This window comes from Ceratotherium simum, chromosome 12, assembly GCF_057802395.1.
Source record: "Ceratotherium simum simum isolate JZ-2026a chromosome 12, ASM5780239v1, whole genome shotgun sequence".
In the NCBI taxonomy this organism is placed as follows: Eukaryota; Metazoa; Chordata; class Mammalia; order Perissodactyla; family Rhinocerotidae; genus Ceratotherium; species Ceratotherium simum.
This window is the reverse complement of record NC_141911.1, coordinates 72,883,911-72,900,218: the sequence shown is the minus strand read 5'-3', so window position 1 is coordinate 72,900,218 and position 16,308 is coordinate 72,883,911. Positions and strand designations below refer to the sequence as shown.

The window sequence follows — 16,308 nt, the reverse complement described above, 5'->3', positions numbered from 1 at the left end:
ATCTTTGACCCTTTGGCAGACTTATTTTACACATAACCAGTTTATCAGGAATAGGTAATACACTTGATCAAAGATAATAGAAACCTGAGGCTGTTTGGTCTAAGTCACACCAGAATCTGCGGGTCAGAATGATACAGTAAGCACAGCTGACACTGATATGAAGAACTATGAATTTGTTTTTAGAGGACATTAGAGGAAAAAAAAGTAAATAAGCTTTCAACTTCCACTATTGTTTCCCTAAGCCATGTTCATCAGTTATTTCTATTTGGGAAATTGCTTCAAGAATTTTGTTCTGTGAACATAGGAAAACATATAGTCATAAAAAATTTCTGCTACATCCCTCCTCTTTATATGTTCACTCCACCACGACCTAATTACCTTTTCACTGAGTTCTTGTTTACTCCCTTCCACCCTTGACTGTGCTCATTTTCCTCCCTTTCCGGGAACACTGCTTCCCGCTAAGCAGCAGTTCAGTGGGGCAGCAGCCACGTGTCTGATCTGAGTGTATACATAATGTCCATACCCATGTCATACATCTAATCAAAATGAGAAAGAAGGTTGACTTCACTGGGATGCTTATGTTTTGTTTTTTTTTATGTTCAAACTCTAAGTTTTGTGTTCATAAGATAATTATGTCTTGAGACAATTGATAATACTATGATTGAAATCCCTACGGTTGAATCCTTCTATACCCTTGGAAGACTGAGAAGAATTCCCTTTAAATTCAGTTACTTAGCTGAATCATTTAAATACTTGCAAATCAAGAGTTTAACTTAGAAATATTACATTTGATATATTTTTACAAGTTGGATGAATTGCCTTTTAAAAAAAATCATCTCTTCTTCAAAAAAGCCACCATTTTTTCCCAAATCCATAATTGAGAAGAAATCTTTTCCTATTAAAGTGGTTCATATCTATACATCTTATTTGCCCTATTGTTTAATGCAAGGTACTTCTTAAAAATTTTACAGAAAGCGTAAGTCTATATTTTCATGCATTGATAGTAAATAACACAATAGATGTAAGGCAAAAAAAAAAAAAGATTTAAAAAATGATAAATTGTAGGTGCATTGGTGCTATCCTTATTTTTGTTCCATTGCAGTGCTCAAAAGCTTTTAGCAAATAAAATTATCAGTTGATAACATTTAAACCAGGCACTTTAGTAAATAGAGATATTGCTTATTTGTGAGGTTTTTTTTTAAACAATTTTACTAAGAGGGTTTCAGGACTACTTATTATGGATTTTAGGAAGCAAAGTATCAAGCAATAGAAGGTCACCTCCAAGTTGGAGCTGGGGTTGAATTCCAGCCAATGTAGTCAGTATGGTATCATTAACAGGACACCTTCATCCAGGTCTGTACATGACTAACTCCTGCCCTCCAGGTTTGAGTGACCTTGGAAATTACTGCATATTTGTGAGATAACACCTGTCCCCAACTTCTTCATTCCTTGACATGGTGTGAACATAGATAAATATCCAATGAACCAGTTCCATGAGTTACACATATGTCCCTACATATTGAAGAGAGCTCTCTTCAAACTTTAATTTATTATTTAATTTTAATAAATTAAAACTTTATTATTACACAAAGCTTGTAAAAACTGTGGGTAAATAACATACATTAGTCTTACTTAATGAACAATTGATGCTGAAAATAATATGAAAATCAAATCAATTCTGTTTTTCCTAGCCCTTACCTTTGGGAAAACTGAGTCTTCTGAGAGGTGAGGTGACTGCCTCAGGGTGGAGGGTGAATTCCTGGTGGTCCTGGCTTTGCCTCTCAAGTCTTCTGAATATATGGTATTTCTCTCCCCACTTCTCCATACTACCTCTATAAAGAATCTGTGATTCAGTTTTTCTTTTTAATCTTTTTCATAAACTATTACATTACTATTAAAGAAATGCAGGAAAGATTTTCCTAATTACTCATTGTTCTAGGCTACATTAGTGATTGTTTTTCTTCTCTGAAATTCTGTTTTCCTCAAAGGCAATAGTTTTGTGACCTTTTCTAAATGACAGACTTTTTAGTAACACCATCACTTTAATCAATGGCCACATTAAGCCCTTATTTTGAACCATATTTCTACTTACTTTTTATAGTTAGGCTTGGGTTTTTATTATTCTTATCATTATTATTATTATTTATAATTTATTAAAAAGAAAGTACCACCTTATAAGTTCCATAGTTTTGTAGTAGTAAGATTACTGTCAACAAAGTAGTGGATACTGTGTTAACACCATAAAGATTTTATTGTGAAGACATGGAATGGCTGTTAACTATAGCAGGCAAAATAGAAACAGTAAATGCAAACATTTTCTGGAACAAAGCAGAACATGAATAAATAAAAGTATCCAATATAATTGGATACCTGGCTACCTATTATTTATGAATGTCTTAAGAAATGTCACTGTAAACATTTGAATTACTTAGTCATCGTGTAAACTGAAAACGACCTAGTGGAGTTTGAGCTCCTGAAATATTTGGACTCTTCTCTCTTCTTCTTAGTGTGATCCCGAACGCTGTGCTTGGCTCATGGTAGGTAATCAATGGATGTTTGGCAGATGAATGGACAAAGAAGAGAGTTGGGAAAGTGTTATCTATCAATATCAAGTTAGTTACTTTGAAACATATTATGTAAAATTTAGGAGAAGAAACAGTGCCATATGATTCTGCTATACTAAGGTAAGAACTACTTCCATTCTTACATAGACCATATAAATTCATATTTGGCCTAGATAATTTCACCAGAATAGACAAAGCACCAAACTAGTTTAGAAGATGATTGGAAAAGGATGTGGTAGGAGAAGGTTTTAAGCTATGGATTTACTGGAAGAAAGTCATATTTCCAATTTTTAAAATATCTTAAACAATACTGTAAACAGTTGGGAATTAAGTGTGCTTTGTGTCAGAGAAAGGTCTTTGTGTGTCCATCAGCACATTTCATCACACAGGAAGGAGTGCCTGCCTTTGGGAAGCACGCCTGCCTGAACACTGACTCACAGGACTGATGCTGCCCAGTAGTAGGCAATACCAAAGAGAGGCAGAGCTATGATGAAGGATGTTGTGGAAATGTCTTGGGCAAGATTTGAGTAGGTCTTAATTATAATAAGGAATACATAACCTCCGTGAAGTCAGCCCCAACTCGCTGAGGCCAATTTAACCTCTTTCTTTTCTATGTTTCCAAGCATGTTGTATATAATCTATTAGAAAACTAATCACATGGTTTCCTTACGATGTTTCGAGCATCTCTCTTCCTCAGGGACAAGAATGTTGAATCCTTAGTGTGTACCAGGCACTTCATAGATGTTCAAATGAATCATGGGCTACTACTGTTGCCTAAAAACATAGACACCATGTAATGTCAGGCATATGGTTGATAGAGAAAAGTGCTCTCAGTTATTTAGAATAATTTGCTAGTGGATGGATCTTTAGTTATCCCTTCTTTTTCTTTGCTTTGTAAAATTTAAATAACATAAGAGTTATGTGTTTCTCGGAAAATTCAAAGACTATATCTGAGGGAACACTTAAGCTCTGGGTCTCATTGCTAGGTAATAATTTGAGAAGTTTAAAGACAGTATTCCAAAGGAATGAATTTATTTAGACTTTACACCTCTTTGAGCAGCACTTTCTTTGAGCTGATTTTAGCAATATATATTTCCCTGGAACACCATTCAATCGATCTAGGTTTTCTAGTTTATTGGTAAAGTATGTGGCATTTTATTATTCTTTTATTGTTGTCTCTACCTGTGGACACAGCACCTCTGTCTACACTACTTTGTATGAGCTTTCTTCATTGCCTTAGTTACTGATTTTTCTATCCACTGTATTCCTTTTCAGAGAATTTACTCTTGGATTTATTTGTTAAGCCTACTACTATATAGGTTTTTGTTATTAATTAATTCTCTCATCATTGTTAATTTTCCCTTCTTAAGTTTGTTTTGTTTTGTTTTCCTAAATTATTGGGTTGGAATGCTAATCTCATTTATTTTTATTCTGTTGTCATTTTTGTATTATGTGTTGTCAATAAAAGGATTTTAAGGCTCTAGTTACAATTTGGCTACAGCCGTGCATTTTGAGATGTGCTGTATTCAATACCATTTTTTCAAAAATTCTTTATTTTAAAGTTTTAATTTCTTCTTCAAGCAAAAAGTTATTTAGAAAAAGAAACAGCAATCTCTTCAGCTTCTTCTCCACGTGACTCCTGTCATTATTTCAGTATTAAGGCTTTTTTCCACTTGAGTACTGTTATTAATTCTGCTGTTTTGCCTCTTTCAATTTGGTTTTATATTTTGCTGTGGAATTGTGTTACCTGGCATTATTTTCCTTAACTTCTTAATTTCAATGTGTTTCCTGATTTAATCTTCGATCTGTTATCTGGAAGAGGACCTGTGAAAACTTTCCTTGGCAGGACGAGGCGCATGAGGTCTAGGATTTATTTCTAGAACACGAGGCAAATCATTTCTGAAAGCATGCTCTTCTTCGACTGTTCAAGTAAAGATTTATTTTCTTCTTTTAGTTGAAGTTTTTTTTGCAGCTACCATCTGATACCATCTGGTACCATCATAGGTACCGTGCCTGTTCACACATCCTCCATGGAGGGCTGAGTCACCCAGTACCACAGAGAGGATAGGATCTCCTTAGACTGCTCTAAACATTCTTTTGGTGGGACATTTAGAACATTATCACTGGAAACCTTGTTTCTGTTTGTTGAAAATATTGCTCAAGAGTTCACCCCACCCTTGTTTCTCTCCCTGACTTGTCCTGGCCCCTAGTCCAGGTCATCATTTAGTTGTGTCTGATCTTCCTTTGGGGGGCTTCAGCCACTCAGTTGGGGCAGAGCTCTATGCCAGTGGGGCCTCCCTCCCACTGAGCCCTACCAGTTTAGGAGCTGGCGCACTCTTGTCCCAATGAGCCCACTCTGAATGACAGGCCCAGTTAAAGAGTCCTGCCACCCACAGGTGCTCTGTTTGGTGAGTTTGTACATATTTCCTTTCCCCAGGGCTGCTGCGTTCAGCTGCTCCGCGGTTAAATGAGACGTAAAATACCTGTTTCTCCAGAGCTCCCTCACTTTAGCTCTTGCTGCTGCACGTGAGCAGGGAACCTTTGGGTTGCGAAGACAGCTTCCCCATGTCAGGGTGAGCTCGCCACGGGAGCGTGCAGCTCAGAGAGCTGGGGTCTGGTTCCATGTTCCTGCTTCCCTCTCCACTGTGGTACAGGGGTGGAGGGCTTCAGCTGCAAAGTCTCCATCTCTCCTGTTAGCCCTGTCCACCCCAGCCCTGCCCTCCAAATAGGGGTGTTAGGGCAGTGGGCTCGGGTTTTCTTTACTCATTTTCTGCAGCATTCCACGACCAGCTTCAGAAGAGGGGCAGCGCCTCGACTCTTAGTGGTGTCCTTGCATTTTATCCAGAAATTCCTCAAACTCTTTGCCTCTCAGTTGGCACTTTTCCCTGGTGTCTTGGTGCTGATGCAGAGTATTTTCCAATTTTTGTCTTTCTTAGATTATTTCAACCATTACTGGGCAGAGGGCTGGGATGTCTGCTTTTATGTTATCACTTCTCGACAAGTCCTCCAGCCTAATTTTGTTCATGGACATGATGAAAGTTAGTTCCTTCAATGGATTTAATATAGGATGCTGCTTTCAAGGAAATTCAGAGTAGAAAGCAAGCTTCCCAGAAGAAAGAATCAATTGTCAGCCAGTCTCACAGGACACAAATAAGCCAAATCTTACAAAACAGGTTCTGGAGTAAACTTTTTTTATGTTTCTAATTCAAGTTGAACGCTTCAAAACTGAGGAGCTAAAATCTTTAACTGATAAGGATTCTAAGCATTAATTTATGGGACTCTCTAAGTTCACTGGAAATTTTACATAAATTTTGCTAGGAAGAGGGGACTAGTTTTCATAAGATTTTTGACAGGATCTCAAAGCTGAGGAACTAATGCTGTAAATGTATAAGAAAATTTAGGCAAAAATTCATCATCTTATGAGTTTCTGGTTTGGATAATAAACTTAATTCCATGAGAGATTTCTTTAGCACAAACGTGAAAACTTTAAGCATGGAAACTCTCCTTTTACTGAAACTGGAGTGCATAAAACGGGATTTGCTGTGATTTGAAGTGTATCCAGAATAACCCCCAGGTTTTACACAGGATCCTGTATTGCATAGTTCTCTGGTGTGCTCACAAGGAAGGAGGAGGGAGGTTTAAAAGACAGGTGGAGAACATGTTCAGCTTGTTCTGGCATGGCTTCAGTTTCGGTGCCTGCATGAAGGGAACATGGTAGGAGCTGAAATGATGGGCCTTGATGGCAGCTCGGTACTTCAATGGTTTCAGAGGGAAGCTTCCCTCTTAACACAGACTGTTCTGCTGTGGAAGGGCTATAAAAACCTTCATTATGCAGTTAGGCTTTACGAGAATTAATATAGCTCACTCTTCTGATGTATCAGAATATTTTCATAAGCTTTTTTGTTTTGGTGGGAAATGGTAGAACAATTTTCTACAAAAATGGAACAAATTGTTCAATTGGTGAACAATCCAACTGGCCATCATTGAGCAGGACTGCCCAACATATTCTGAGTCCTCTGAGGAGTCAGTTTCCTAAATTGGGAAACTCTTATTTTCTCATTTATTTTTATCATCTAATTATTCTTCTTGCCATTAAGTATAAGGGACACAGAGAGACTTGATTTATTTTTATGTGCAACAAGTTAAAAAATGTAATTAGGGCCTCTTTATTTTACCACTTAGCCATTTCATATTTCTTGAATCTTTTCCAGTCATAGAAAAGGTACTGAGCATGCCCAATCTGGTTTCCTAGCTTATAGGATGAAGAGGAAGAGTGAAATAGGCGGGCGCAGAGGCACAGTAGTGAGTAGGCAGTGTTTCCAATTAATCTTGAAGTGTGGGATTAATTCAGCATTGATTCTATTCTTTGGTGTCTTCCTGTTTTTTTGACATGGTGACCTGCCATAACAAAGAGGAAACAGCAGGAAACTTGGTACCAATTAAAACCAGTCTCCTTCCACCAAAGAACTGAACTGTCAGCAAATGTAATCTCAAATTAAAATAGTGACAAGTGTTTTAGAAGGAAACAGGAATAAAGGGACAAAGCTATTAAATTTCAACATCTGCTGGAAAACAATAAAAATGCATGCCAGTTTAATTAAGTTTGATATTTAATAAGTTACAGCTTGCCCAGCAGAAACACAAATAGATGCCTAATGTGTGGTGTACACGTTTGGGTGGGGACCGACTCTGGCAAAACTGAATACGCTGGGATGAATGTCTCCTGGATATTGTTTATACATTCACTTTTGGTGTTCCTTCCAGCTCTGAGTTATTCAACAAGGGTGGTTAAGTTTGTACCATATGACTCCAAGTTAAGTGTGCATATGATTAGCAGTATTTGAAGTTTGGATTTTTTATAGGATGAGTCAAGTGTAATAACAGGTTTCTGGATCAAAACAAGTCTTCAGCCTTACCTGGGAAGAAATTTGAAGTATCTGTTCTTCCCTGAGATGCTCTGGATGATCCTGGACACAGAGCGCACTGACTTTGGATCTTTACATTAGATAGTCAGCTGAACTGACGTGCAAGGTTAGAGGTCTAAATGCTCTGTGCCCTTTGATTCAGGTCCATGGCCAACATGATGTGCTTCCAACGACTTTCTTTTGACTAAAATAGTACACATACCAGGTTGGTTTGTCACAATGGGAACAGGACACAATAGAAATCTGACAGCAGATTTCTCCCATATTTGTTTGTGTTTCTTAATGGAATTAAATATGTGGTTTTACTCTTCCACAGTGAAGATATTTTATTAATAAAAGATGTCTTTAAGAAAATTTGGAAATCTTAACCTTGTAGCTAGCTATGAAATAACTATTTAAAACAGAAACAGAAAACTCAGAGTTTATTTCTAATCATCTGGGAACACCAAAATGCTAAGATTTTCCCCATGTGGTTGGCAGAAAATATTTAGTTACAGACATATCAGGTTTGTTAGGCTTTAAGATAGGGAGGGAAGGTAGATAAAACATGGAATTTGCCTGTAGGGAGTTCGCAAATAACTGAGCCAAAGAAGGACAAGGCTTGGTGATAATCAGGGGCTTGGGGCGGGTGGGGAGTGGGGGGAGTCACCAAGGGAACTTGGGGCTCTAAACCCCTATGTGAGGTCCTTGCACTTTTGTCTGTGTACTAATAAATAAACAAGTTGTTTATATTGTAGTCAAAGTAGTTTTTTGAGGATTTATTTTTTGTGTGCTGGGACCTGTGTTGAAAATAAATGTGTGTAGGAAGAGACTTTAAGTTTGTTTTTCCTCATGGCTAGTTCAATGACTGAGTAGTATTTTATCTGTACCTGACGGTACTTTTTATGTTGTGTGTTCCATTTTTTAATGTACTTAGTCACTAAAATAAATTTCTATGTTAAAAGGCATAATTGTTAAATGCAAATCTTAAGATTTCTATAAACCAATAGGAGAGAGGATATGTATACACAGTCATTCATTCATTCAACAAATATTGAGTGTCTGCTTTCTGCCAGGTACTGAGTTAAGTGGTATGATTGTGACTAAGAAACCGCTAGACACAGCTCTTACTCTGTGAGAAGCTTAAGCCTGAATTGCTACCTGTTAAATGAATGCAGGATGGAGGATGCAGATAAAGAAATAGGCAGCTACAGTACACTGTGTTAAGTGCTGTGATGTGGAAAAATACAAGGTATTCTTAGAACATCCTGGAGAGCATCTAACACCCTCTTGGAAAGTCATTCAAGATTTCCTAGAGGGAGTATTGTCTGTCCTAAGACCTGAATAGAATTAGCGAGAGTTAATTTGCTCAGTGCTAAGGGTAAAAGGGAGAGAGATGGGGAAGATTTGTTACAGTGAGAGGGACCACATGGCAAGGGCACAGAGTCAAGAGAGAATGTGGTGTGTTAGAAGAACTACAAATTATAAATATATCAATAAGAGGCTGTGGCAAATGGGCTTGAGAGAAAAGGTGAAAGAGAAGGGCTAGATCCTGTTAGCTTTAGGGTCATATTAAGGGGTATGGAAGGCTAAGAGAATCTACTGAAGGGTGGGAGGTAAGTAGAGAATGAAGCTATTCAGCATTGGGCTTTAATATGGAGAAGAGGTAGAAGATGAGCAAGACTAGAGGCAAGAAGTCCCTTTAGTGGACTGTTGTGGTAATCCAGGAACGAGATGGTAGCAGCAAGCTCTAGTAGTAAGAGTGAGGATGTGGACGAGTTATGGGTTCCAGAGACAAGGAGAAGGTGAAACCAATAATACTTGGTATTTGATGGGATGTTTGTAAGAGGGAAGAGTTAAACATCCAGGGTTTCTTCTTAAGTAACTGGGTAGATGACTTTACCACTCGCTCTGATAGGGAATATCCAAGAGAGGATATGTTAGGAGTGAGAGACAATGAATTCAGTTTCAGATATACAGATGACTAGGGGACATTTGCAAATTCAAATTGAGGACTCTGCTGAGCACTAGAAGTAGATCTGAGATTGATCTGCAACTTGAGTTCATGGGAATTATATAGATCATTCAGCAAATGGTTCTCACTATTTTTCTGGCCATATCTTGGGTCACCTTGCTGACTTTTCTTTCTCTTTGCATTCTCTAAATTCTAGAGTTTTCTCGGCCCCAATCTTAGGCCATCTTCTCTGACTGTTCTCTCTTGGGATGATCTCATCCAGTCTTGTGTCTTTAAATACCACTGGTGGGCTGACACAGCTCACAGGTATCTCCTGCTGAGACCTCTTGCTTAGTTCTTGACTTTATACCCAACTGCCTGCCTGATATACCCAGTTGCATACCTGAATGATAATATGCATTTCAAACGTAGCTTCTTCAAGACAGAACTCATAATTTTCCCATCAGTCTTGTTCTCCTGTTCACCTCTGCCTCAGTGGATGGCTGGCACCAGCACCACCCTTGTGTCTCGAGCCAGAACTCGAGGCATCATCCTGGTTTCTTCCCTTTCATTCACTCCCTCATATCCACTCCATTACCAAGTTGTTTTGTGTCTGCCTCCAAAATATATCCTAAATCCACCCACCTCTCTGTATGTCCACTGCTGTCACCCTCGTCCAGGATATCATATCCTTTCTTCCGGGTTACTGCCATCTCCCAACTTGACACATCTACTCTTAATGCCTTTAATTCGTTCTCCACAAACTACCAGAGCGATCTTTGAAAACTCCAAATCAGATCATGCAACTATTCCACATGTTATGCTCTCATGGCTTCCCATAGGATTTCAGTAGTAATCTAAGCACCTTATCCCTACCTGGCCTTTACGTACCTCTAACCTCATCTTAAAACCTCTCTCTCTCTCTCCCTGAGAACCAACCGCACCAGTTTCTTTGTTCCTCAGACATGCCACACTCGTTTATCCTTCACTGCCTTTGTACTTCCTGATCCTTCTGACTGGAGCATTCTGCTCCAGCTCGTCCTACCACTGGCTTTTTCATTCAGCTCATATAGATGTCAGCAACTCAGAGAGTCTTTTCCTGACTTCTCTATATAAATAGTCCCATTTCAGTCCCTCTCTAGCCTATCATTTAGATTTATTTCCTTCATAGAACTTATCATTCTGCAGTTGTGTTATTTACTTGTTTATCTAAGTAAACTTCATTACTGTGGGATCCCAGACTATCTTGTTCACCCTACATCCTTAGAACTCAGAGCAATACCTTGAATTGCTACCTGTTAAATGAATGAATAAATAGATGAATGAATGTTGAAGAAGTTCTAGACTAGAGCCCTGAGGTCACCAACGTTAAAGGAATAAGCAGAGGAAGAGGAGCTTGATGGGATGCTGAGAAGGAGCAGTGAGAGAGAGAGGATAACCAGGAGCAAGGTGTCAGCCAAGTGAGAGAGCCCCCACCCCGTCTAGAGGAGAGGAGAGGAGAGCTCAGAGGAGGGCAGCCCCCGGCTGAGAGGGGCCGGACAAGCTGTATGGAGGAAGTGAATTTTTATGGAACCTTAGAAGATAGGTAGGGAAATCTTGTAAGAAGGAGTGAATGGAGGCACAAAGCCATAGAGGCAGAAAAACTCATGCCTGTTTGGGGAACAGAGAGTCCTCCCATTTGCCTTTCATGCATCTCATTTAATACTTAGAGTAAATCCTTCAGTGTTGTTATCACTAGATTCAAAAACAAGGCTCTGTCAGGATCACAAGTGGAAGAATAAAGGTTTAAATGCAGAGCTACCTGACCGCAAAGCCTGCTTTCTTACTTGGACTTAAGTCATTGAGATTCTCTACAGATGCCTCCTACTCATCCACCAAATAACAGTAAGCCAGTGATGCAATGAGGTGTGAACAAGCAGGGGGGCAGTGGAGAGAGACACTCTTGACTGATTATTCCCATTATAGCCTCAAGGGGAATTGGGGTTGAGGATGAAGTTAACTATTCACATTTCAGCACTTCATCTATCCTGAAATATGAGAAATTTAAAAATGTTTGAACCAGTTTCTGTCTGGTCAGATGGTTGACAAGTCCAGTTTACTCATAACTGTAATGAAGTTTTTATCCTCTTATTGTTCTGTTTTGCAAAATGATCTGTACAGATCACCTGATGCACCTTTCAGATTGAGAGGAACAGCTGACTTTCAAAAGATTATGTTTAGTCACAGAAAACAACTAATAAATGGATAAGCTTATGGTAGTTTTAGGTGTTGAATCATTTTTCTTACATATTCAAAATCAATTACTTATAAAGATTGGCAACTTTGAATTTTATAGTAGATTGTTTACCTGTGTTTACCTATATTTGTGAATATATACACAGACACACACACACCCCTATATTTTATTTTTTATTTTTTCCAGTTTTGAGATGTAATTGTCATACAACATTGTAGAAGTTTAAGGTGCAAAATATAATGATTTGATATGTATGTATATCGCAAAATGATCACCACGATAAGTTTAGTTAACGTCTATCACCTCACATAGTTACAAATTTTTTTTTCTTGTGGTGAGAACTTTTAAGATCAACTCTCTTAGCAACTTTCAAATATACAATACAGTATTGTTAACTACAGTCATCATGCTATACATTACATCCCCATGACTTATTTATTTTATAACTGGAATATTGTAGCTTTTGATGACATTCACTCATTTTGCCACCTCCCACCCACCCCCCCGCCCCTCCCCCCGCTAACAACCACCAGTCTGTTTTCTGTATCTATGAGTTCAGGTTTATTTTTTTTTAGATTCCATATAAGTGAGATCATATGGTATTTGTATTTTCTCTGACTTATTTCATATGGTATGGTATTTTCTCTGACCTATTTCACTTAGCGTAATGCTTTCAGCGTCCATCCATGTTGTTGCAAATGGCAGGATTTCCTTCTTTTTTATGGCTAAATAATATTTCATTGTGTATGTATACCACATTTTCTTTATCCATTCATCAGTTAATGGACAGGTTGTTTCCATGTCTTGGCTATTGTAAATAATACTCCCATAAACATGAGGGTGCAGATATCTCTTCAACGTAGTGTTTTCATTTCCTTTGGATATAAACCCAGAAGTAGAATTGCTGGATCATATGGTAGTTCTATTTTAAATTTTTTGAAGAACTGCCATACTGTTTTCCAAAGTGGCCGCACCAATTTACATTCCCACCAACAGTGTGCAATTGTTCCCTTTTCTCCACATCCTCACCAGCATTTGTTATCTCTGTCTTTTAGATGGTAGCCATTCTAACAAGTGTGAGGTGATATCTCATTTGTGGTTTTGATTTGCATTTCCCTAATGATTAGTAATATGGAACATCTTCTGATGTACTTGTTGGCCATTTGTATCTCTTCTTTGGAAAAATGTCTGTTCAGGTCATTTGCCCATTTTTTAGTTGGGCTATTTGTTTTTCTTTGCTATTGAGTTATATAAATTCTTTATATATTTTGGATATTAACCTCTTATCAGATATATGATTTGCGAATATTTTTGCCCACTCTGCGGGTTGTTTTTCATTTTGTTGATGGTTTCTTTGCTGTGCGGAAGCTTTTTAGTTTGATGTGGTCCCACTTGTTCATGTTTGATTTTGTTGTTTGTGCTTTAGGTGTCCAAAAAAATCGTCACCAAGACCCATGTCAAGGAGCTTTTTTCCTAAGTTTTCTTCTAGGAGTTTTATGGTTTCAGGTCTTATGTTCAAGTTTTTAATCTATTTTGAATTGATTTTTGGGAATGGTGTAAGATAGGCGTCTGTTTTCATTCTCTTGCATGTGAATGTCCCTTTTTCCCAGCACCATTTATTGAACAAACTGTCTTTCCTCCAGTGAATGCTCGTGGCTCCCTTGTCAAATTAGTACATGCATAGGTTTATTTCTGGACCCTCGATTCGGTTCCATTGGTCTACATGTCTGTTTTTATGCCAGTATCATACTGTTTTGATTACTACAGCTTTATAGTATAGCTTGAAATCAGGAAGTGTGATGCCTCCAGCTTTGTTGTTCTTTCTCAGGATTGCTTTGGCTATTCGAGGTCTTTTGTGGTTGCTTATAAATTTTAGGATTGTTTTCTCTTCTTCTGTAAAAAATACCATTGGAATCTTGATGAGGACTGCGTTGCATCTACAGATGGCTTCGGGTAGTATGGATAATTTAGCAATATTAATTCTTCTATTCATGAACATAGATAACTTTCTGTTTATTTGTGTCTTTGATTTCTTTCATTAATGTTTTATAGTTTTCACTGTAGAGATCTTTCACCTCCTTGGTTAAATTTATTCCTAAATATTTTATTGTTTTTGATACTATTGTAAATGGGTTTATTTTCTTTATTTCTTTTTCAGCTAGTTCATTGTTAGTGTATAGAAATGCTACTGATTTTTGTATGTTAATTTTGTATCCTGCAATTTTATTGAATTTTTTTATTAGATCTAATAGTTTTTTGGTGGTGTCTTTAGGATTTTTCTACGTATAAAATCTTCAAATAGAAACAATTTTACTTTTTCCTTTCTAATTCTGATGCCTTTTATTTCTTTCTTGCTTGATTTCTCTGGCCAGGACTTCCAACACTATGCTGAATAAAAGTGATGAGAGTGGGCATCCTCGTCTTCTTTCTGATCTTAGAGGAAAAGCTTCAACCTTTCACCATTGGGTATGATGTTAGCCTTGGGCTTATCATTATATGGCCTTTATTAGGTTGAGGTACATTCCCTCTATACTCAGTTTGTTGAGAGTTTTCTTATCATGAATGGATGTTAAATTTTGTCAAATGTTTTTTCTGCATCTATTGAGATGATCCTGTGATTTTTATCTTTCATTCTATTAATGTGATGTATTACACTTATTCATTTGGATATGTTGAATCATCTATGCATCTCAGGGATGAATCCCACTCAATCATGGTATATGATCCTTTTAATGTGCTGTTGACTTTGGATTGCTGGTGTTTTGTTGAGAGTTTCTGCATCTATATTCATTGGGGACATTGGCCTGTGGTTTTCTTCTTTTGTACTGTCTTATCTGGCTTTGGTGTCAGGGTGATGCTGGTCTAGTTTTGGGAATATTCCCTCCTCTTTAATTCTCTGGAAGAGTTGGAGAAGAATTGACGTTAATTCTTCTTTAAATGTTTAGTAAAATACACCAGTGAGACCATCTGGTCTGGGCCTTTCTTTGTTGAAAAGTTTTTGATTACTGATTCAATCTCCTTACTCATTATTGGTCTGTCAGATTTTCTATTGCTTCATGATTCAATCTTGGTATTTCATACGTTTCTAGGAATTTGTCCGTTTCTCCTAGAGTGTCCAGTTGGTTGGTGTATAGTTGTTCATAGTATTCTCTTATGATCCTTTGTATTTCTATAGTATCAGTTGTAATGTTTCCTCTTTCATTTGTAATTTTATTTATTTGAGTCCTCTCTCTTTTTTTCTTGGTTAGTCTAGCCAAAAGTTTGTCAATTTTGTTTATCTTTTCAAAGAACCAACTCTTAGTTTTTTTAATCTTTTCTATTGTTTTTTGGTTCTCTATTTCATTTATTTCTGCTCTAATCTTGATTATTCCCTTCCTTCTGCTTTGAGTTTAGTTTGCACAGCTATATTTTCAACTAGAGTAAAATTATCCATTTGTGCACCCTAAATCAAAGTAGCATTGCCGAAATTTTAGAAATTGAAATTGGGAAGGCTGTCTATATTTTGTAGTACTTCTTATCAGCTTAAATACATTAAAAATGGAATTACTGTTATTGGTCTCAATTTTCTAACTTTCCATTATTAAAAAGAAATGCATTCATTCTCCACCCTCCCCTTCCCTCACCAAAAGACTCCATGGAAGTCTTATTTTACAAATGCATCTGCTCATCTGTTTTCCTTTTAATTACATCAAATTTGAGTTTAAATCTTGGCTCAACTCCTCGACCCTTCTTCTGACATGGAAATGTACAACTGCCATATGAAATAGCCCACAGTGACTGTTTTTAGGCCTAGAACTCAATATCTACAAGCTATTGACATAGCATGCTGAAATTTAACAATATACTTGGTTATCATTAGGTCATAAAGGTAGAATTTAGGAAGCTTCTCAGCTTTTCAAATATATTCAGAAGAAGTAAAATCTATAAGAAGCATACTAAATTCTTTTTAGCCAATTTTAATCAATTTGAGTGATTATGCATCAAAGCTTGTAGTGGCAGTGACAAATAGCCTTACTCAGAATGATGCCCTTATTCCTATCACACCTGCACCCTCTCACTGTAAGGTTTGACATGTACCTGTGTTGACCACGTGGACTTCCTGTTATTTTAAGATTTCTGTTTTGTCTTCTGGCTATAAGTTTTCTCAGAATTTCCCTTCACCTAGGATGCTCTTCTTTCACTGCAACTGAGGAAATCCTAAAAATTCTTAAGGCCTTCTGCCAAAATCATGTCCATTTTGATATGTGTCCCTATAGTTCTGGGTTGTATGAGTCTGATGGCACTTACCTTCTTGTAAGTTCACGATCTACCTTTGAATTAGGGAGAAGCTTCCTGAGAGCCCTGTGGCCACGAGCACAGAACTCAGCTCCCAGCGCAATAAATGATGAGCCGAACTACAGACTTGAAAATATGTGTCAAAAAATATACCATAAAAGTTTTCCATGGATACTGATAAAGATATAAAGCCTATGTTTACAGAAAATGCCACAAGACCTTTTTTTGTGTGTGTATGTGAGAGGAAAATCAGCCCTGAGCTAACATCCATGCTAATCCTCCTCTTTTTGCTGAGGAACACCGGCTCTGAGCTAACATCTATTGCCAATCCTCCTCCTTTTTTTTCCCCAAAGCCCCAGTAGATAGTTGTATATC

The 16,308-nt window shown here is 37.5% G+C and overlaps 1 protein-coding gene across 3 annotated transcripts in view; it reads left to right on the top strand.

The window, feature by feature from the left end:
• The window catches only part of TET2 (tet methylcytosine dioxygenase 2), a 125,065-nt gene that overhangs the window by 43,672 nt on the left and 65,085 nt on the right, over positions 1–16,308 (top strand). For 2 of the 3 annotated variants that reach the window (XM_087437792.1, XM_087437793.1), the window contains exon 3: positions 14,031–14,124. The exons of the other annotated variant lie outside the window; for it this stretch is intronic. In XM_087437792.1, coding sequence (XP_087293918.1) covers positions 14,060–14,124 — 65 coding nt within the window. In that variant the 5' untranslated portion in view covers positions 14,031–14,059. The remainder of the gene's footprint in view (positions 1–14,030; positions 14,125–16,308) is intronic. 3 annotated transcript variants of the gene reach the window in all.